Source organism: Tupaia chinensis, unplaced genomic scaffold (assembly GCF_000334495.1).
Source record: "Tupaia chinensis unplaced genomic scaffold, TupChi_1.0 Scaffold000165_2, whole genome shotgun sequence".
NCBI classification, from domain to species: domain Eukaryota; kingdom Metazoa; phylum Chordata; class Mammalia; order Scandentia; family Tupaiidae; genus Tupaia; species Tupaia belangeri.
The window spans coordinates 3165792-3188263 of NW_006159640.1; the positions used below are offsets into that span (position 1 = coordinate 3165792).

Sequence of the window (22472 nt, forward strand, 5' to 3'; positions counted from 1 at the left end):
TGAGATAACGAGTCCCCTGGTGCCTCCTCCCCAACTGTTGGTACCCGGCGGTGCTGCCCCGGGGGTGCGCTAGCTGCTCACCTCTGGTGGGGCCACAGTGGGACAGCGCAGACGGCGGCGCTCAGAGCTGGCTGGCAAGGTCTGGGAGCGAGCACCCGGTGGGATCTGACGCCTTCCTTCTCTCTCTGCCCCCTGCCTACTTTCCAGGTTAGCTTTATACGTCTACGAGTATTTACTGCACGTAGGGGCCCAGAAATCTGCACAGACCTTCTTATCGGAGGTGAGTGGAACTCTCCCCAGCATCCAATTTCTTGACACCCCCTCCTCCCCACTATTCTTAGAGCCTTTGTTTTCAGGAGCAGCCACTGTGGCCACCATTTTGAATTTTTATCACCTTTTGGCATTTATTGTTAGTTGGTCTTCCCTGCCTTTTGGCTCCGGGAAGCCCCCAGCCCACCCCCTCTTCTCAGCTCCTCTGAACTGCCTCTGCTCTCTCCTTTCCAGATTCGATGGGAAAAAAACATCACGTTGGGAGAACCGCCTGGGTTTTTGCACTCGTGGTGGTGGTAAGTTTGTGATACTTTTCTCACTGTGTGTGTTTTGTTTTGAGCCCTGGGTGCGAGTGAACAAAGAAGGCTTGGAGCAGGCCCTGTGCTCCTTACCCCTCAGCTGTGTGTGGAGCAGGACTCACAGCTCAGCCAGGGCTGCAGAGGAGGAAAAGGGCAGAAGGGCTGCTGCTGAAAGTTTTTTCCTGTCTTGCCCCTCCTCTTGAAAACCAGCTATATCTTGCGTGGTGTTGGGTTAGAAACTCCTTACTTTCCCATCTTATTTTGGGGCACTGGGGGAGAGAACTTGAAAGAACCTGGAAGGATTTTTGTCCATGCTGCATGCCGCTTTAATTAGAGCAGAGGGGCTGAGTGGAGGGGACACCAGGTCTGTTTCTATGAACTCAAAACCTTAAGAGAATTCTACCAGGAGCCTCTTCCAGGCACCCTGGGGAAAAAAAAAAAACAAGGAAAGGGTGCCCCTTTAAAGGTAGTGATCCCCCATCCAGCAAGCATCCATACAACCACAAGGCTTTATTTAAAACCAGCTATATCTTGCGTGGTGTTGGGTTAGAAACTCCTTACTTTCCCATCTTATTTTGGGGCACTGGGGGAGAGAACTTGAAAGAACCTGGAAGGATTTTTGTCCATGCTGCATGCCGCTTTAATTAGAGCAGAGGGGCTGAGTGGAGGGGACACCAGGTCTGTTTCTATGAACTCAAAACCTTAAGAGAATTCTACCAGGAGCCTCTTCCAGGCACCCTGGGGAAAAAAAAAAAAACAAGGAAGGGCTGCCCCTTTAAAGGTAGTGATCCCCCATCCAGCAAGCATCCATACAACCACAAGGCTTTATTTTATCAAGAACCTTAGCTGGGCAGAGTCAGCCTTGCAGAGTGCCTGTAGCTTATTTTGGGGGATCTTTCTTTATATATGACCCTGGAGGCAGGCCTGTGGGCCCTGCCGGTATGGGACCACCAATGGTCTGGTCTCCGTGTGGGTTTGCGGCTTAGGCTTAGGGTCAGTGGGAGCCGTTTGCCATGAGTGTATGACCTAGGTGTTTTGTGGGACAGATTAGTGGAGTCTTTGACATCCTTTTGAAAAGGAAAAGAAAGCAGAGTGGCTTTTGATATGCTGGTGGAGTTCAGGAAAACGGAGTGTGGTGTAGCTGGGATCTTAGCGCATTTACCTGACTGCCAGCTCAGGTTACTGTTTCAAGTCTCTTTGAACAGCAGGAGGATGAAATGTCTGTTCTAACTTGTGCAGAGAAAATGAGTTTTTAATTACTTCTGCCACCCTGCGAACCGCCAGTATTAGAGGCATTTGGTGTGGCGTAAGGCTTCCACCTGTAGGAGTGGGTGAGAGGTTTTCCGTGGCGGTTTTTGGAAGGGAGTGTGTGGATGGGGTTGGAGAATCTGATATCCTGGATCTTGTAGAAACACAGGTTGGTGATGAGTGAAAGTTGCTTTGACGGGACTGGAGAGTTTGCCGTCTTGTGTTGGAGGAGTTAGTCAAATGTGTGTAACTCTTGAAGAGAGAAGGGAACATTTTCTAGCCCTCCTCTGTTGCTAGTAGAAGTCCCTGATTTTCCTGTTATATCTAGCATTCCCTGAGACTTCGTCCTTGTCTCGGCCCCAGGAATGTAGGGTCTGTGTCACCGGGCGCAAGCACTGGAGACTCTGGGTGGCTGCAGCTGTGGTCGTTAGAAGTTGCATGGTGCAGTTTGACAGTGAGCAAGTAACTGCAGCTTTCTGGAGCCGGAGGAGGAGGTGCAGTTGATCCAGCGTAGGGCAGGCTGCTACCTTACTCACACCCCTCCAATGAGATGCTTGTCTGATGACTGGCAGAGCTGGCTGTTCGCGAAGGAGACTGGGAGCCAGGCTTCAGTTCTGGGGCTCCCCTGACCCTTCAAGCTGGTCCCGTCCCTGCACCTTGGGCTTCTGATCCGGAGAGTTTCTAAGGCCCCCTCTGTTAATTCCAGTGCCTGCCCCGTGTTTGTGTAGGGCTTTCCTGGTTGACAAAGGCCTTGTATGTCTGTTCTCAGTTAATTCGGAGTATTGGAGTGACCATAAAAAGTAATGGAGGAGGGTGAGGCAGGCATTTGTAGGCCTGCTCTCCCTCTCCCCCTTCACAGGAGCCTCTGAAAAGCGGCCTCTGCTTCACCCTGAAAGGACAAGGTGTTTGGCTGTCCATAACCTCTCCTTTGGCTAGTTGATATGTGGTCGGGTGGGCAGGGAGAACTGGTTATTGCCTAAGAATTCTTTGGGGAAGGCCTGAGTGAGGGTGAGGTGGGAGGGGTGGGGGACCTGGGATTAAGAACCTGTGTGGCTCCCTGTATCACCAGTCACCCAGGTTGCTGCACATACAAATCACAGTCATGCCCCGACTATGACAATTTAACCTTTTCATGATACGCGGCCATTTTGGTCTGTGGTGGTAAGATGCATGCAGATGAGACAGCTGTAGGTTCTCTTCCGAATTCTGCTTGTCTTACCTGGGCATCCGTGGATGGGTTGTCCTAACCAGGCTTCAGTTTCCCCATGGGTGAGGGGGAGAGAAAACCACCTGCCTTATGGCGTTAAGGTAGCCACGAGCATTACCGTGGGTGTGAGCTGTCAAGCATGTACTAGGTGCTTGATAAAACCGTGTTCCTCGTATTACACATGGCTGGCATGCCAGAAGTCAGATTCACTTCATGTCTTAGGCTGATTTTGCCCAGTGAAAGCGGGAAAGGTGGAATGGAACCTTTGGGAGACCTGGTACTATTAGCACTGCGCATTGTACACTTGCCGTTGTGTACCCAGGTAATAATTAGTAACCTGATCTGATTTTACTTTTCGACTTGCAGTGTATTTTGGGACCTTTACTGTGCAGCTCCTGAAAGGAGAGACACTTGTGAACATTCAAGTGAAGCAAAAGCCTTTCATGATTACGTGAGTAACTAATTTTTAATCCTGGCAATAATTACAGGGTTGGATAGCTCTAACTTCTTTAGTACGAAAAGCAAATACACAGCCAGTTGGCAGTGGTCCGTATTTTCTCCTTGCCTTTCTTTCTGAACTACTGCCCACCTCCCTGCCATACCCTCCTCTAGCAGTGTTCGGACTTGGTGAATGGTGTTTCATAATGTTGTAATTATGCAAAAGAGCATAGATACCTATCTGGAAAATTAGACAGTGTCGTATAGGGCTCAGAACCATGTGCGGTTTATGTTAGGTGTGGACAGTTAGCTGGGAGGAGACTGAGCCCTTTCAGTGTTGGCTAGGAGAAAAGTCGGCCATAATGATAGCCCCAAAACAAGCAAATAGGAAATTTGTGTTTTGGAGTCAAAGGGGTGGTCGAGTGAGAACTTGGTGGAATGGATTCTTGTTCTACTTTTCAGAGCAAACTTTCAAGTTATGGTGGGATGTCCTCGGTGGGGGGTCGGGGCTCATGTTGTATCTACTAAGGTGACATGTACTCTTATCCTCACCTCGTCCATAATTCCATGTCTAGAATATTTTTGTGAAGATGGTTTCATCAAATTGTAGTGGCTTCCCTTTGTACCTGGTCATTCCCTTTGTACCTGGATGGGTTTCTTGAGAGTGTGAAATTACTACTCTTATGAATTATGAAATTATAAGAGGCTGTTTGCCATGTGTTCATCTCCCACGGCAGTCCCCTGTTAAAAATGGACTCCTAATCTGGGTTGGAGTCAGACCTTACCATCTCATGAAACAGCAGGATCTGTCTGGGGAGGATGAAAGGGAGATATCTGAAGGTCTTCCATGGCCACCTTCCAGTTCTTTCCCGTTGACCATGTGGCGGTTAAGCATGTGCGTGTGCGCGTGTGTGCGTGTGTGTATGCACGCACATAGCAGGTGATGTTTTAGTCTTGCTCTCCTGCATAAGGTGGATAGGATGATTCCCAGGCTCTGGGTGTGGAAGCTGGTTTCTTGAATGTCATCAGGTTTTATCCACCTGGCCAGGCCATCTGTGTCTTCCGCCTGCAGAGTTTGAAACCGGCCTAGGAGACCAGCACCCATCTGCTTAAATTTCACAAGTGGTCAAATCCCATTACCACAAATAGCTTCATGGTGAAAAGTTCTCGTATAATACAAGGCATTAGGGACTCAACTAAAGGCACACTGGTTTCGAGAATATTCAGTGTGACGACAGTTTGTCATGACTGAAAACTTAATGCCCTTCGAGTGGAATGCTGAAGAAACGGACCAGTTCTTGTGCCTTCTCCAGGTCGGAAACAGAGAAGCTGGTAAATGGTACTTCTGGCCTGGTAAACTTTTGATAGTCTAAGGCAGAGGTGACTGGTTCACTTGTGATGTGGTTCTTCTGGGAAAATCCCGTGGTAATGATCAGAGGGTTTTCTGAACTGGAGGTTGAGGGCGGCTCAGAGGTACAGCAGCTATAAAAATAGTTGGTAAATTTGACCTTTCTACCTAGTTAAAAAAAAATTGCGTGTGTGGGCCTTTTTAACCAATGGACAGCCCAACCCTGTGTCACTAGTCTTTGATTCCTAACCAGATGGTTTAATTTCAGAGTGGGTGGATGTGCCTATTTCAGAGGAGTCTCTTGTATCAATCTGTTCTATAATATCTGTGCTATCTTTTGCAGGGTGCCTTTGAGAGGAGTTACTGATTTCTCACCAAGTGCAGTGCTCTCATAAATAATCTGAGACTCTCTTTGGCGATGTATGGTTTGGTCTGGAAACAATATGGTGGTAGTGAAAGCTCGTACCTGGTTTGCTTTTAGGAGTTTGTGAAGGGGTGTCAGTAGCATGTGTGGAGATGGTTGAGGTTGGCGTTGACATTTAGAAGATGCCATTAAGAGATGAAGTCATGCTGATTGAGGCTCAAAGCCCACAACTCATAAATTCGGGTATCAAAGCCTCCTTTTTTCTGTGTCTGGATCCACTTGGTGCCGTGTGATTGAGAGTCGTATCAGTGGGAGGAGAGATGGAGGGGTGCAGTGATTAGGAAGGAGCTAAGGAGTGGAGTTGAATTAACGGGGTGGCAGCAGAGAAGCGATGAGCAAGCTAAGAAATCCTGAGGAAAATTAAGAACAGGAACCTCCGCTTCTCTTTGTCCTTCACAAATACTCATCTAGTCTCTCTAAGCCCCTGCTATCATTCAGTTAGCACCCATTCCTTCTTGCTTATTATTGTAATAGCATCTAACTGGACTCCCTTCCCCTTCCTGGAATGCATCCCTCTCTTCTCTGTTCAAATCCTAGCCATCTCCTACTTTCTTCTTGGAGGCCTTTCGTGATGGTTTTCTGCACACTGACCATGGCTTCATCTCAGTGTCCATCAGAGCCCCCTGTACAGAGCCACTGTTGGCATCTTTCATGCGCCACCCCCGCGGCCCCTGCCCCGTGCTAACTATTGTAGGTCCAGTTCCTCATCTTGTCCTGCCAGTGACCCTGTGAGAATAGGCATGCTGTCGGTTTTGCAGTAGGAGAAACTGAGGCACAGCTGGTTCATTCCCAGCTGGTGTGTGGTAGAGTTTGAATGCAGAGGCACGGTATGACTGCCTTCAGGAACAGTGTTCTAACACCACCTGGGCAGGCCCCATAGTCATGGCAGGTATCATTTGTTTGCACTCTTCTGGCTAACTTCTCATGTAGGTTTGTCTTTCCGGCTGCAGCTTATTAATTTTTTCCATGGCAGAGACCATGAACTATTCATCTCTGTAACTCCCATAATACCTTGCACATGTTGGGCACACATGTTAACTGAACGAATGAGTTAGTTGTAAGGGTAAGAACAATAGAATATGTGGGTCAGTGAATAATAAACAGGGCTAGAACAGCCCGTGGAATACTGGTGACTTGATTTTTGTGGGTGACCTTAAACAAGGTACTCTGTGTGTGTGTGTGTGTGTGTGTGTGTGTGTGTGTGTGTGTGTGTAGTTAGTTGCCAGGGCATGTGTGCTCACTAGAAAGAGACAGGGAGGAGGAGTAAGAGGGAGAAAGTACCCCCCGATAGGGCATGGTTACACCATAGTCCCTTCTCCACTTCTCCACCTTTTGGGATTTTGGGCATACATGCACATGTGCCTGGCATGTTTTTCAGGTTGCAGGGGCCAGAATTCGAATGTTGTTGGCCATGTGGGATCCGCCTCCCTTGAACGGTACACTATGGGGCTGGCCTTAAACAAGGTGATTTTAATATTGGTCAGCTATTGTCTTAAATTGGTTTGGAAAATCAAGTGGAGTGTAAATAAGAGTGTATGTTCACTGGCCTTTGGTTTTCTATCAGGATTCGAAGATTGTCTTGTTACAGGGAGTCTGTTGCCCAGATGCCATTCCTAGTCTTCGGAAGGCAGTGATTCCAGTGGGGCAGGAGAGGACCTCAGAGGAAGATCCTGGTCTTGGCCCTTTTAGGAAAATGATAATGATCCTTGTAAGTCCTCGCCCCTCTCTGTTCGCTGAGTCTGAGGGTCAGGTGGTCTCAGAGGCCTCTCCCAGTCAAGTCCAGGTTGTAGGGTATGGAATGAACCAGGTGACTGAGTCTGGAGGGGCTTAACCTCTCTTCGAGTTGATGAGTTTTACTGGGTCTGTTTTCCCCGACAGGTCTGGCCACTTTAGTTTTCTTGGCCCACGGTTAACCCTGGCGTTGACCACATACTGGGGAGCACGTTGGGTAGATTCGGTATCTGGATCTGTCTGAGAAAATTGGTTTGCTTTAAGTCAGAAGAGCCCCTGAGGCGGGGGCGGGGAGGGGGTTGTCAGGGTCTGTGCTGTGGTTTCTACCATCCATTTCCCGTCACGTCAGAGCTGTGTTTTCTCAGAGTTGAGGTCCCATTGTGGGGTCTCTTTTGGGTTTGTCTTAGACACTGTTATCTGGGTCCTGTCCTCCTGCAGAGTGGACACTCCCAACTACACAAGGCTCCCCATGACGGGCTTGCTCAGTGGTGCCCTGGCTGCTTTCTGCACCGGCTTTCCAGCATGCGTCTGCAGGGTTAGAAGTGTCTGGTGCTTGGGGCCAGCAGGTGGCCTGGTGGTTGAAGGTGCTGGACTCCCACATGGCCGACCACAGTTCAAGTCCTGGACCTGGCGGCTTGCTTCTTCACTTTCCTTCTCTCCTTCTGTCTCTAAAGTTAAAATAAACACATAAAGTTAAATAAAAATAATTCTTTTTAAAAAAAAAAAAAAAAAAGTGTCTGGTGCTTTTCTAAACCACCGGCAGTCCTTTTCCTCCTCGTAGCTGATTTCATGCTTTCCTCCTGGGGCCGAGGAACAAGTAGCCTTTGAGCCTAAGGCGCTAGCGGGTAGTGATGGATCCTCGCGCTGCTTACGTGTGCTGTATTCTTTAGAACACATCTTCACAAACACGATCGTGGCCAGGCCTCACAGCCGTCTTGTTGGTTGGGTTTTATTAAATCTCACCCCCATTTTACAGATGCGGAAACCGAGGCCTGGCATTTAGGTGGCTTAGTCAAAGGCATGTAGTTAGGAGGTGGCAGAGCTGAGACTAGAAGTACCCTGTCGTTCAGATTTTCCCTCTCAGCTTTTGATGACAGTCATCTAATAGAGAATTGCAGCGAAACAGAGGGAAGGTGTCTACGTGGGACCCAAAGCTTGCCTGGCACCTGGGCACGGAAGTACTGTGTTCACTGAATGAATGACCCTAACAGTTAAACCGAAGCCTCTGAGAGGGGAGTTGCAGTCCCTCCTGGCAGAGGAAGGCCCTGAGCGCTGGGAAGGGAGTTTTGTCGTGGAACGGTGGCCCTTAACTTAGGCAGGGAGAATATGATCAAAGCTATGGACTTCCCAGAAGATGCACGTGTCCTCATAGAGACTTCTTACACAACTTGGGGAAGTTCACGGACTCCTCCCAACTCCAAACCGCTCGGTGATTCTCAGTAAAGAACTTTGGGGGTTTAGTGGACATGGAGTCCCGTGACCTTGGTACATTTGCCCTGCTGGCCCCAATTTCTGTGCTTTAAAAACCTGAGGTCCCTTTCATCTTTTCTGCAGGGCTGATTCCATGTACTCTCACCTAGCAGGACACCGCTGACCCCTCCCTGCACCTCCAGCCGGCAACCTGTGTTTGTACTTACGTGTGTGTGTGTATGTATGTGTGTACTTAACGCGTGTGTGGAGATGGTTAAAGTAGGAAAGTGCCCCAGAGCTGTGGGTGTGGGCACGAGCCGAGGTATTTGGCTATGTGGCAGGGGTCCAGCGTCCTTGGTGGGTTTGAAATAGCAAAGTGATATTTGAGAGGACTCTCCTCGGATGTGCTGAGCTGAAGTTCCTGCCAGGCAGGAGTGTCCACGCTCCACCAGAATGCTCTGGGGAAAGGAGAAGGGATGAGAAGGTGGCAGTGCAGGAGGAGGAGGTGGCCTGCAGCTGGGCTCCAAGGAGCTGGAGGAGTGCTCCCCCCTGTGATAAGCCAGCCTAGCTATCTTCTCAGAGGTCCTGGCAGGTTCACGGCACGGCCTTTGGCTCTGACCCTTGGCACCCTTGTGTGGCAGATTAAAAAAAAATACACAGTTTGTTTTTTTTCCCTCCCCTTCGCCTCTGGGAGACTCCGTGTTGAGTCGCTTCTTTGGGCTCCCACCCTGTTTTCTGCAATTTCTCTTAACCCCAGAGGCTGCCAGACTCCTCCATCGGTAGCTAATTAAACATTAAATGAGAAACTGGAATTGCATTTTGCCAAAACCCGGGCCATGCGGCCACCTTAATGGGTTTCAAGTGGCGGCAAGACCCCAAATTGCAAATCCCTTGCCCTTTATTTCAAGGCAGGAGGTGGGGCGGGGGGAGCCATGGGGACCCAAACAAAGTTTTTGGCAGTGGTCACTTCATTTGAACTCCCAGACCAGCAGCATGCAGCAGTCTTTCACATAATGCCATCTTTGTTAGCTAAGCCTTTGCAGGCTTGGACTGCGAGCCAGCTCTGTGCCAGCCAGCACTCCAGGGAGCCGGGAGACACCCAGCTCTCCTCGCAGCATCCCTTCAGTATCTCAATTTTGTAAGGGAGGCCGGTTCTCTAGTGGGGACCTCAGGCCAGGGATACCTGGCCCCCTTCCCGCCACCTTCCTGCGTGCGTGCGTGCATGTGTGCATGCGTGTGTGTGTCTAAGTCCTAACCGGGAGAAGTGTCAGGGAGGTGTGTGTGCTTAAGGGCCTGTCAGCTAAGATAACAGAAATGTTACGGCGGCTGTAGCCTTTATAATAGTGTCTGAGGGTTTAAAGTATTCAGAAAAATTAATCTTTTTTCGCTTGGTAATAATTCTGACCACGGCAGAAGTGCATTAGACGATTCACATAAACTTCTTTAATTCATGTTGCTGGGAGCTTACAGCAAATAGACAATCGCGATTGTTTGTTTTTGATTTGCCAGGGTAATGGGGTTCTCTGTAGCCTTAGCGAGGTGGGTTTTAGGAATGTTTTCCCTCCGTGTTATGCCTTTCTTTTCCTGGGCCTGGAATCCTCTGGATTTTGAAGGGTTTGGGCTCCAACTGGTGGCTTGGACATCCTTGAAGGCCAGGTCCCACTCTGCCATTTCCCGGCTGGGCAGATATTGGGATTCTCAGTCTCTCTACCCATAGAGTGGGGAGAAGGTGATTTCTTTGCATAGTTGTGTGAGAGTTGAATAATATTGGGGGGAGGTGTCTTCAAAATGTTAGTGGACATGTGCATTATAGATTGCAGGTTTTTTTCTTGCACTATAGTAAGCTCGTATTTTTTAAAAAAGAATTCTTTTATTTAACTTTTATTTATTTATTTGTGTTTTAATTTGACTAGAAAGGGACAGAGTGAGAGAGAGAGAGGGAACGTGAGAAAGGAAGCTACCAGGTCTGGGACTCGAACCGTGATCAGCCATGTGGGAGTCTATATATATATAAAGTGATTGTTTCAGATGGGCTAGGTAGTAAGGTACTTGCTTAAGTGAAGCTGGGTCCATACAGAACATTCCGGGTTCAGTTCCTGGGTTGACCTATACATGCTGGGCACAGGTACCTGTGATGCCAGCTGGCTAGGAGGTTGGTGGAAGAAAGCACAGGGTGGGAAGAAGGGGGGTTTGTCACAGGTGTATGACTCTATGGAAGGTATTTTTCTTAACCTTTCTTTGTCTCTTACTTTAGTGCAGATAATAAACAGGTTAAAATAAGTGGTGCCAGCCTCGTAGCCTAGTGGCTAAGGCAGCTGGATCCTATGTGGTTGGCTGTAGACTGAATCCTAGTCTTGGTACTTGAAGAACTTGCTGGTGCATGTGTTTGCACACCCCAAATCCCAACAGGATGGAGAAATGGAGAAGGAATCGTGGCGGGACCACTCCCCCCTGAGGGCTGCTTTCTCCCTCTCCCTTTCTGTTTCTCTCTGCCTTTCTGGCCAGTGCACATGCCCTCTGGCAAGCAGAGGGAAAAAAAGAAAAAGTCTCTGAGGCTAGTGTTTGGTGAGTGTCCCTTGTTCTTTACAGCCCTAAAGTTTTCCCCGAAATCCCTTAGAGGCGACCCTAGAAAGTGGCCACTGGGCACTTGGCTTTCCCAGTGGTGCCCTCCTGCGTCAGTCTCCCCTCGTGTGTCATGGAGGGGAGATCCCAGCCATCCGTCTCACCCCTGTACCCTTGCAAGGAACAGAGCTGGCCATCCTGCCCAGACTGGCACTGATAAGTGCTTCCCCAAGAAGGCTCACCCCTTATCTGTGTGAGACAGTGGGGTCCTATGCCACTCCTGTGTGCGCCCTCACACAGCCACAGTTGGGCCACCTAGAGGGCCCGTGATGTGGCATCAGCAGGGAGGTAGACCTGAATTTCAGCTTCACACCCCGTGTTAGCTGTGCCGACCTTCCCAACTCAGGGTTCGCCTCTTTAAGAATGGCACCAGGGGTGTCCTTGTGCAGCCCACCATGGGCGGCCCTGAGAAAGGCTTGGGAAGCCGTCTGTGGGAAGTTGTGCTGTAAATGTTCGTAAGGACGAATGAATAGCAAGTCCTTGAATGAGGCCTTGTGCCTCCTCCTTGGTGCTCAGGTCTCGTCTCTTTTTTTCCTTCAAATTTGCTACAGGTGTGTGTGCTTGCCTGCGAGAGACAGAGAAGGGAGAGGGTGAAAGTGAGAAAGCATATCCCCGAGGGAGATAGTCACTCTTCTCTATCTCACCCTCTTTTTGGGATTTTGGGCAGGCATGCACCCACACCTGGTGTGTTTTTCAAGCTGCCGGGTCCAGGACTTGAACTTCACAGTTGTCCATAGGGGACCCAGCCACCTTAACCACCCTGCTACCATGCCTCAGGCTGACACTCCTCTGGATTTTTGACAGTGCCAGGGAGGCCTAAACAAGAGCCTTCAGGAGAAGGTGACCTTGCGAAGGGAGTGCCAACCACCACAGATCCCAAGAAGTTGGTTCTGCACATAGCAGCTTCTTCTTGGATTTCAGGGTGGGCCTGAAGTCTTGGTCAGTGGCCCCAGACCAGGAGCAAAAGAGATCACAGAGCTCCGCTCCGTCACTGTCTGGAAGAGACAGAGGCAGCCCAGGATGTGGCAGGTGCATATCAAGAACTCTGTGGAGGGCTGTGGTACTGAGAGCCCAGGATGCAGGCAGGATGGATGGGGAGCTGGTGGGCAGTCTTACCCCCACGTGGTAGTGGGGCGGAGGAAGCAGGAGAGCAGATGATGGCACTGGGGTCACCTTGTCTCACAAGTAGGTAACCTGTAAGGCCCAGAGAGGAAAGCCGTGCCACCTCCGATCACCAGGTGGACTCGAACCTGCAAACCCGACTGGAGCCCAGCGCCTTTCCCTTGGCCCGCGCTGCCTGGCCACGCTCACAAGCTGTGCAGATTGGGCCGTTAATGGAGCTCCGTGCCTCGGTTTCCTCAGGTAGAAACGGGGTTAATAAAGGATACCTGCCTGTAGGTTGCCACGAGGCGTAGTGAGGTTACACCCGGAAACACGCGCTGTAATGATCACAGTGCCGTGCAAACGTGTACCGTCGTCTGCCGTTTTGTCTGTCTTTCCTCCCTTTCCTTCCTTCTTTCTTTTTTCTTTTTCTCTCCCTCTCTTTCTCTCTTTCTCTCCTCTCTCTCTTCTTTCTCTCTCTCTCAGTTTTTTTGCCATAGTGTTCCTGCACTTGCCAGAAAGAGAAAGAGGGAAAGTGAGAAATCACCTCCCGGGGGTGGGGGGATGGCCACGTTGCAATCCCTTCTCCTCTCGGGATTTTAGGCACGCACACATACCCAGCATGAGTTTTAAGCTGCTGGGTTTGGGTCTCGAACCACAGTCGACTATGTGGGATTCTTAACAACGTAACCATAATGCCAGCTGCCGGTCCCGAGATGTATCTTAACCACCACCCCACCCGTCCTTTTTCTGCCTCATCTCTGGCCTGGTGTGAGTGCTCTTTCTCAGGTGGCTGGTGCTCACAGGGATCATCGCGGCATGGGGTGGCAGAGAGGGATGTCGGTGTGAGCGGTCTGTGCTTGCTCCCTGCTCGAGCCTCTGGAGCCCTGGTCTCAGGCACCCTTGAGTGGTGGAGGGGGGAGCCACACACGCAGCCTCCAGACCAACCCCGGTGCTTGTGGGGTGGAACGAGATGCATGTGGAGCTCCTGGCCAGTGCCCGGCCTGTGCTGTCAGGGTCTGTGTCGTTCCCTTTCAGCCACACCAGAGGCTCTTTGCCCACCTGCCTCTGACCCTCTGGTCCCCGTTTGGTTCCATACCACCCGACATGGGGATTTTTGCTCTCGCCAACTGGTCCTTCTGTGACGTGGATGCCAGTCTGGAATGTGGCCGCCTTCCCCCGGCCTACCAAGAACCTCCCCCCTGCACGCAGACAGAAGACATCCTTTTTTCCCCCAGGAACTCTCCTATTCTTCTGTGACTGGCAGCTGGAAGGAGAGTTATTTGCGTCCAAGGTGTGCCTCTTCCCTTCCCCTTCTGGACTGGAAACCTCCTGAGGGCAGAGCCTTCACTTCTTCCCCTTCCTGCCACCCCATTCCTGGGCCCGGCGCAGAGCCTTGCATACATCCCAAGGTTTGAGCAGGACTCTGAGCCCTGGGAAGTGAGAAGGATTTGATCCCTGCCCAGGTCAAAGGCATGTTAAATACACGTTTTAATGAAGACAGACAAGTGGCACATGGCGAAGCATTGTTTAGTCGTGACCCATTAGTGCATCGTGAAAGCAACTTAGTGGGTCATGACTGGCAATTACAAAAAAAAAAAAAAGAAACAACTGTATCGCACAGGGTAAACATCGCATTGTTTCTGGAAATGTTTGTTTTTGGTGATTTATGTGTGCATGTAAATGTGTGTGTGCCCTGGGTTTGCGATGTACAATTTGCCTTTTCCTGGGTCTCGGCCTAAAGTTGGAAAGCCACCAGCCCAGAGAGAATTGAGGTTGAACTTTGGTTCTTACCGAGACGTGGGTGACTTGGGTCAAGTGACCAGCGATTGCTGAGACTGTTGGCAGAGCAGTAATGAGAAGGAAATGGTTTTCATTTCGGAGGGTTGTTGGGGGAATTGCTTCAGGACCACGTCTTGTGCTCTGGGGGATGCAGGTGCTCGGCACCTCCGTGTCTGTTTTGCTGGCCATGTTAGGATATTGAACAGAGAGAAGGCACTGGGTAGATGCTTGCAGAATGCCCAGCGGGCAGAGCACCTACCTGAACGGGCGGGACCACAGCTCACTCACACATGGGAGTGGCTGGAAGGAGAGGCCAGGGGCACTCTTGCTTCTCAGTAGCTGAGTCCACAGGGCTTTCTAGGCAAGGTTCCTGCTGGCTGGCCTTGAGGCAGCTCCTCCTGTCTGTTGTGATGGAGGTGGGGTCCCCTGGGCCCCTATTGAGGGCATCGAATGGACCGGGTTCAGGAGCTGACCTCAGGGAGAACTCGGAGAATAGGTTGCAGGGCGTCCTGTGTGACTGAGGTTGGCCCAGCCTCCCGCATTCCCTGTCCCCTCCCAGTGACAGCTGTTTGCACAGCTCCCAGGGCAGGCTTTGTGTCCTCTGCTCTTTGTGTGTTTGGGTGAAGCACCTGACATTTCACTTCTGTTTCACAGTTCTCTGACCTTAAGAAGCACAGCCGCTCCCTGGGGCCGCCGTCTGAGGTTTTCCTCTCATCCTCTCCTAGTCACAAAAGGCTGTTGGAGAGAGGAGGCTCTGGGGTAGCAGACCTCCCCGGGCCCGGGATGCTAGCTGCAGCTTTGCGAGCGCCTGGGCTGTGCTAAGCACAGCTTTGCAGGCCGGAGGGGAGGAGTGGGCAGTTTTCCCTGAGTGCCTGCCACCTGCCTGGTTTGTGTTATTTGGGGATGGGGGCTGACATGCTGTCAGGGACCAGGATTCGAGTCCTCATTTTTTCACATGACCTCGGGTAAGTCACTTGATCTCGGCGCACCCTGTTCGTTCATCTGCGATAGGAAATGATGTGAAACAAGGGCTGACTTTATGCAGCTTGTTTGCAGTTGGGGGAGAGCATGGAAAATGCCCTGTGGTCCCCTTGGGGACGGTCGTTTCATATGTGAACAGAACGTCAGATCATAGAATGTACATTAAGTAAGAGCGTCTCGGATTCCAGATGGGGAAACTGAGGCCTGGAGTAGGTGCTGACACAGCAGTTCCTCAGCTGTACTGACCCGATGGATGTGACAGCCACTGACACCTGAGAGCTTGGCTCCTCATCCGTGCCATCCTTTAGGAATTCTGCAGTTTTCTTTGGGAGAGGCCAAGAGCTTCCTGTGGCTTTGGCCATCCCGCCTGCACTGAGGGGGCAGGCAGCCCAGTGGGCAGGCCTGGTGGCTGGCGTGTGCACGCAGCCGGCCTTTTCTCGCTATCTTTTAGAAGGCTTCCAGTAGAAAATGTTATCCTCTCTCTGGAGGCCCTGCCGCTTGGCAGCGCCGCCCGCTCGGTGAGCCCACTTGTGTTACACTCGGCAGTTCTGGCCTGCAGCTCTGGGCGCAGGTTTCGCTGCGGATCTCGGAGCTGGGGAGCCACTTCAAAAGGGGATTTTACAGCATGACAGGGAATTTCAGCCACCGCGTTTTCTCCGAATAGGCCAATTGATGGTTTCAGCAGAGCATTTCAGCATCAGGGAAGCCAATACAATTTGAGTTAGTTGTGATGGCTGCCACTTTAAATACCACAGTGAATTTCTGTCAGCGAGCTAATGCGGAGAAGGGGGAATTGCAGAAAACTTGATCACTGGAGTGCTTCAGTCGATTCTGACCCCAAGCTACGGAAAATGAACTTAAATCTAGTTGAGTGTCGCCGTGGACTTTCTTCGGCGTATTTTGCTAGCAGCATCTTCGTCAGAGGGAACGTGAAGGGAAGAGACAAGACAAAAATCAGACCGCTTGCTTCTGGCCCCTGTGGTTTGGAAAGTGGAAATCTTCCATGGGAGGTTGAGCCGTTGGGCAGTGGGGCAGTGGTGTCTCCGTGGGGGATAAGTGACTAAATGACAGCGTTATGGCTTTATGATCGTGAATTTCTTATTTAACAAAGGAATCTTGTGTTTATTGAGCACTTGCTATGTGCCAGTGCTTTTAAAAAGTGTTGTTAGTCGGTCTCCCTCCTGTAGGCAGCGTAGGGTTCAGGGTCTTCTCTGTACTCTGCGAAGGAAGAACTGATAACAGGGCCAGCTGTGCCGCACAGTGGTTAGGTACTGTGGACAGGATCCCGTGGCGCTGATGGTGGATGGAGCCCCGTCCCAGGGACTTGAAAATCATGGTGGTCATGTGTGTGCATGTCCAAACTCTCGATGGAATGGGAGGTTGGGGGACAGGAGGACTGCAGCATTAACATGTCCCATAGGGGGTGCTTTCTCTCTCTCCCTCTCTCTCTCTCTCTGCACATGCCCTCTGGCAAAAAGGAAAGACAGAAAACTGTAACAGTAATTACTGAGTGCCGACTGTGTGCCAAGCACTGTTTAAATCCTGTAGGTTTATCTCCTGTCATATTCAATACAGCCCTGTAGGTGTAAGTTCTGGTGCGATCCTATGTTGTAGATAAGGAAACGGGTAGATTGAGTAATATTGAAGTTGAACCTAAGCTTAGGTTGGCCTTTTTTTCAAGATTGCTCTTCACTCCTCTGCCATGCTATCCCCACCCCCCCACCCCCAAAAATAAAACCCCCCAGATTTGACATCTTTCTTGCCTAATGAATGGGTGACTCGCTGCCCAGCCTGGCCTGGTCTGAAACTGGGCTGGCAGGACTAGGTAGGACTGGGCTCCAGGGGGTGGGTGAGGTGAAGCCTTGCCTGTGGGTTGTGGGGTTCCTTACTAATGCTGTGCTTCTCTGTGGATAGAGGGATTGGGGGGGCTTTTTTATGACCTCATCCAGGAAGGACACATCTTGCTTTGGGCCTGTATACCTTTTCACTTATATGTCGTCCCTCCTCCCTCCTTTTAAAAGAATTATTTAATCTGGGACTGGCAGGTGGCATGGTGGTTAAGGCTCTGGACTCCCACATAATGAACTGTAGTTCAAGTCCCGGACTTGGTGGCTTGTTTTCTTGCTTTCCCTGTCTCTCTCTGGTCAAATTAATAATAATAATGATAATGAATAAAGTTAAATAAGTAATGCTTTTAAAAAGGATTATGTAATTTTATTTTGTATTATCATTATTTTTACGTTTATGATAGGGCATGTGCACTCACCAGAGAGAGATAGAGAGAGAAAGTGAGAAAGCAAGCTGCCAGGTCTGGGACTTGAACCACAGTTGGCCAAATGGAAATCCAGCACCTTCACTACCACACCACCTGCTGGTTCCTACGACCCCCTTTTATTAATCCTTTGCTACCTGTTGTGGACTTCATGCTTGAAATTTTTCTATTTACAAAGAGGGTGCATGCTTTGAAATCGGGATCTAAGGTTGATAGAATTCTAGCCAACTGAAAACACTGGGAATTTGGATTCCAGTTCAGGTAAGAAGACTTGATTCTTACTGAGCTTAAACAGTATCGGTGATGCATTACGAGAAAAGTGTTCAGAGACCTGACTAGAATGCTTAGGCTGGGCTCCTCAGCTTGTGGTGTGTTTGTGGTAGCTTCATCTTGGTGTGACCAGGGTTGGCTGTGCGGAGCCAAGGCCCTCATTTTCCCAGAGTCAAGAGGAGCTGCATGCAGAGATCCCCAGCATGTGCAGTGCCAGCATGTCCCCTCTTAGAAAAACACAGCTTGGAGGCTGTGGAGAGCTTCGGGCCTTGGAAGATGCTAATGCTCCACTCCCTGCAAACCACCGAAGGCAGAGTCCCGTATTCCCCAACGACTGGACGAGATGGCTCACTGTACATAAGTCTAGAAAAGCATCTTTCTTAGCCAGACTTCCCCATGGAATGGTTGTAACATAGCAGACCGTGGTCTTCTTTCTGGACCTCAGCTTCCTAGTTTGTACTGGGGGCAGTGAGTGATAAAGAGTGATTTCTCAAAGTGGTGACCGGCATTTACTCTACCCTGGTCAGGCACCTGGAAGGGGAGGACATGTAATCCCAGAAGCTCTATAAGAGGGGTCTTGTGAGCCCCCTGCTTAGATGAGGAGGCCAGTGTCCAGAGGACTGAAAGCCTGAGCCCAAGGTTACAGAGTCACTGAATAGTGGAGCTGGGGTTTGATCCCGGTCCCCACCCCTAGCCTTTGAACCACATTGCCATTTTGACAAACTTTTTGATGACTTTGGGAGATGGGGACCTTGGGGAAAAGTGCATTTTGAAAGAATTGGATCATTTCAGTAGAAACCTATAAACATGTGCGTTAAAAAAAAAAAATGTCAGTGACAGTTTGCTTCCCAGCGAGATGAATGCAGATAAACCTATTTTGACTGTTAACTTATTTTGTTGCTTAAAAGCCAGTGACATGTAGCATTACATTTATTTTTTCTTTACAACGTTTAAGTGTTTGCCACTGTTTGAGTGACGTGCGTGAATTTGGGAATTGCCTGTACTTTGGGGAGGGAGGCCGCCACTTTTTCCTAGGGCTTTTGCTCTAGGAGCTCCTTGTAGGAAGGTTTGATGGGGCATTGGCTGTGACTGAGAAGGGGCTTCCGAGCAGCGTGCGCACCTGCGTCTGATAGGGAAGGAGCCCGAGCTCGCTGAAGTTAGGGTCATGGTGGAGAGCTAAGCACAGGAGTCTTTGTGACTGGAAGCCTAAATATTTATTCTGTTCTGTCCCTAATGAAAACAAATTGTCAACAGTTGTTCAGTAACTGACTAAATTAAAATCTGTAATTAGTCAATTAGATTAAAGAGTTGGCACAACCTGATTGTATCATGCTGGTTAGGTTATTAAGAGAAAGGGTGTGATTTTTAATTACTGAATGCTAATTTTGACAGTTTCAAATGGAAACAGACGTGTTTTTTCCCCCTTTTCCTAATTCTGAATGGTTTGGAACGTAAAGACACTCGGTGTGTAAGTGATGGCTTTTTGAAGGAAAATAATCCGAGAAGGCCCTTCCGTGGAGTTGGAGGGATTGCAGTGCAGAGCCCTCGTTGGACGTAGTGGAAAGGGTTCGTTGGAAATTGTCCTTTCTTGAAGGAAGCCGCCTTGGCATTTGGCAACTTGGATTTGCTGTAAACGAGAGGTTGGATTTCGACTTCTAGCAGTTGAGTCACGGAGTTCTTGAGGTTCTCCCCCAGTCTCTCACCTTCATGGGTGAGAATAAGGAAGCGCAGACTGAAGCCAGCGAGGAACCCACTACGAATGACGTCTGGTGGAATCTCGGACACGCCAGTACGTGTGAAGAATACCAACTTCGGATGAAGCGTTTGCTCATACGCTGAGCATCCCAGTGAGAGGGACAGATGGAGTGAAAGCTCGTGCTTTACTGAATGTCTTTTCTTCAGAGTTCTTTACAGGATGAGAGTTGCGCTTTCTGGCTGCGGAATGTTGAGAGCGAGGGAATGAGGTGCCGGGTAAGGGATTCAGGGGCCGAATGGTTTGGGACTGGGGTAGGGAGGAGAACTGCTGATATGCAGGAAGGAGGAGTGTTAAGAGAAAGAGGCTTAGGGGCCAGCAGATGGCATGGTGGGTAAGGCACTGGACTCCCACATGGCCCACCACAGTTTGAGTCCCGGACGTGTTGGCTTGCTTTCCCACCTTCCCCCTCTTTCTGTCTTTCTCTTTGATGAGCTCGTATGCCCTGTAGCAAATTGAAACAAAACAAAGATAAATAAGTAATTAAAAAAAGAAGAGAGAAAGAGGCTTCTTGGCAGGCAGATGGGATCAGAAAGTGGGGCCAGTTTGGGGGTTTAGAGGTAGAAAGCCAGCCAGAGTTTAGGATGAGAGGAGTAGGTTGGTTTGAAAATGGACGGGGCAAGCAGGTGGCATGGAGGTTAAGGCGTCTGGGTCCTACGTGACCAACTGCACGGTTTAAGTCCCAGACCTGGTGGCTTTAAATCACGCTGGGCATGTATGTGTACATGCCCCAAATCCCAAGAGAAGAATGGAGAAGGGATTGCGGCAGGACCATCCTCTCTGGGAGTGATTTCTCACTTTCCCTCTCTCTGTCTCTGTGTCTGGTAAGCACATGCACCCTATAGCAAAACTAAAAATAAAAATGAAAAAAGAAAATGGAACAGGTTCTTTTTCACATTTTCTTTTGCCAGGGGGATGCAGTCCCCTGCAGACATTGGAAAATGGGATATACACAGCCTCAACAACGGGAGTGAGAAGATCTGAGCTGTTTGCAACCTTGCACCCCAGCATAGTTTCGATCCCCTCATTGGCCAGAGGGCCCTCCTGTATCCTTGCCCTCCTTCCCAGCTCCTGGGAGTCCATGTGGTCAGTTCTAGAGTCTATAATGGTGCTATAGGCATGGCTCATTGTTTAGAAGTTTGTCTGTTTCTTGAGAGAGTGTGTGAGAAAGACAAGGATAGACAGACAGGGATCCCCAGTGGGGTCTTGCCATGCTGTGATCCTCCCCCAGCCTTCTGGCCAGCCAGGATTGTGAGTGCCTGGCATGTGCAAGCTGGCCCAGGATCTGAACCTCAGGGCCTTGTTGTAGGGACTCACTATGGTACAGAAGGGCCTGTCCCCTACCCCGTGGCTGGACCTGCATGAGTCTTTTATCTGGAGGATCTTGTCTTAGAAAGGGTTCAGGGACCATCGTGGAAAGGCCTCCCTGCCTCGGGAAGAGTTGTGCTGAATGTCCATGGGTGCAGAAGCTGTACTGAACCATGCCATCAGAGTTGATGCCCAGGCTCCACTTTCCAGAGGGTTTTCTTGTGACTGCATCCACCATGATCCTTTCTGAAGCACCGGTTAAGATGGCCTTTAGCTTTTAAGATACAATGTTTGAAGGCGTCAGTGATCCAGAATGAGTCATTTTTTTTTTTTTTTTTGAAAGAGGAAGCAACTGTGGGGACTGACAGGTGGGGTGATAGTTAAAAATGCTGGACTCCCACTTGGTTGACCACGGTTCAAGTCCCAGACCTGGCAGCTTACTTTCTCACTTTCCTTTTCTCTCTTCCTGGTCAAAATAAAATAAAAAAATTAGTAACAACAATAAATAAAGTTAAATAAAATAGTTCTTTAAAAAATGGACGCCAACCTTGCTTTTCAGTGTGTGATAGATTTGGGGTGCTGGGGAACTAAGGTGGAGACAGCAAGAGCTTTGGGAGGTGAGTAGCCTACATTCTAATCATAAGACTTTTACATGTAGTGCAGCCCGCATTTTCATCTGTGGAGTGGGAATTGCATGTAATGTGCGTTTTTTGAGGGGTTTTTGCTATAGTGCTCGTGCGCTTGCCGTAGAGACAGAGAAACAGAAAGTGACAAATTATCCCCCAGGGGAGATGGCCACGCTGCAATCCCTTCTCTTCCATTCTCCTCTCGGCATCTTGGGCACACACGCACACGCGCCCAGCGTGAGTTTAAGCCGCCAGGTCCGGGACTCGAACTGTAGTTTACTACGTGGGAGTCCAGCGACATAGCCATTACGCCAACTGCTGGTCCCATGTGTGGTGCTATTTTGAGGTGGTGTAATGCAGAGAGCACTTTGAAGATGGCCGGTAAGTACTTTGGGGATGAAAGAGAGACTACATACCGGGTAGTCAGTGTTCTTGGGAAGGTATCCCTCCCTGCCTGAGGAGTGATTCTAGGGCATGTTTAGAAACGTGAATAAATGAGAGGAGTAGAATACAAAGCAGGAAGTATGTATTTATGAGTGGTGGACTAGTGTGTGTTCTGAATTGACAATTTCTCTTTTAGAATCAGGATCTACAGCCAAGGTTAAAGAAACCCGTACGAGGTGGTGGTGGTTGGGAGTGGTGGTGTATGTGTCTGGGGGTTGGGAGGGTAGTGGCAAAAAGGAAGTGACAGTGCTAGGAGAGAGTTTATTTTAAAAGCTTCCCCACTGATAGATTTGTAGCCCTGGGTAAATAGGGAAGCTTGTAAAACTTGATTCCTCTTCTTCCTGAAGTCTGTGTTTGGTGGGGAGTGAGGGTTAAAGACAGAGGCAGCCATGGGGCCAAGTGCTTTTGGGTTAGGAGTGTTTGTATGTCCACAGCACGCCAGGCCCTTTGGAGGGCCGGAGACATCTCTCGTGCTGCTCCCTGCTGCTGAAAGAGGACCTTTCCCTTCCCTAGTGCCAGCTGCCCTGTGCCTTTCCAGGAAGGATGCCCAGCACCTGTCGCTGTGGGCTGCAATTTGGCCCCACCTAGGGATGCACGAGGATTTTGATCCTCAGGATGACCTCCTCCTCTCCTGGCCTGCAGTTCAACTTTTCTTCTGGACAGAAAGCACATCCTCACTTCTTCCTGTCCAGACCTCTCAGGGCAACCATTGGCTCGCCAGGAGCGAGGGTGTGTCCCCGGCTGGAGGTCCGTGTGAGCTGCTGAGGAATTAGATGTCACTGCTCTTGGCAAGACCACTGCAGAAATGCAAAGGTAGTTGGAAGGAGAGGCAAGAGGTGGCAGACCTCGAATATTGGAGAAAACTTGAGGGATTTTTGGGATGTTTACGTGTTTTTTTTTTTTTTTTTTTTTTTTGGGGGGCCCACCTTTCCCCGACG

At 49.8% G+C, this 22472-nt stretch overlaps 1 protein-coding gene across 3 annotated transcripts in view; it reads left to right on the forward strand.

Annotated features, from left to right (window-relative positions):
• Positions 1 to 207: 207 nt before the first annotated feature.
• The window catches only part of SSBP3 (single stranded DNA binding protein 3), a gene marked incomplete at its 5' end in the record, with an annotated part of 192726 nt that continues 170461 nt past the window's right edge, over positions 208 to 22472 (forward strand). For all 3 annotated transcript variants that reach the window (XM_014586905.1, XM_014586906.2, XM_014586907.2), the window contains 3 exon segments: positions 208 to 280; positions 505 to 566; positions 3391 to 3475. In XM_014586905.1, coding sequence (XP_014442391.1) covers positions 208 to 280; positions 505 to 566; positions 3391 to 3475 — 220 coding nt within the window.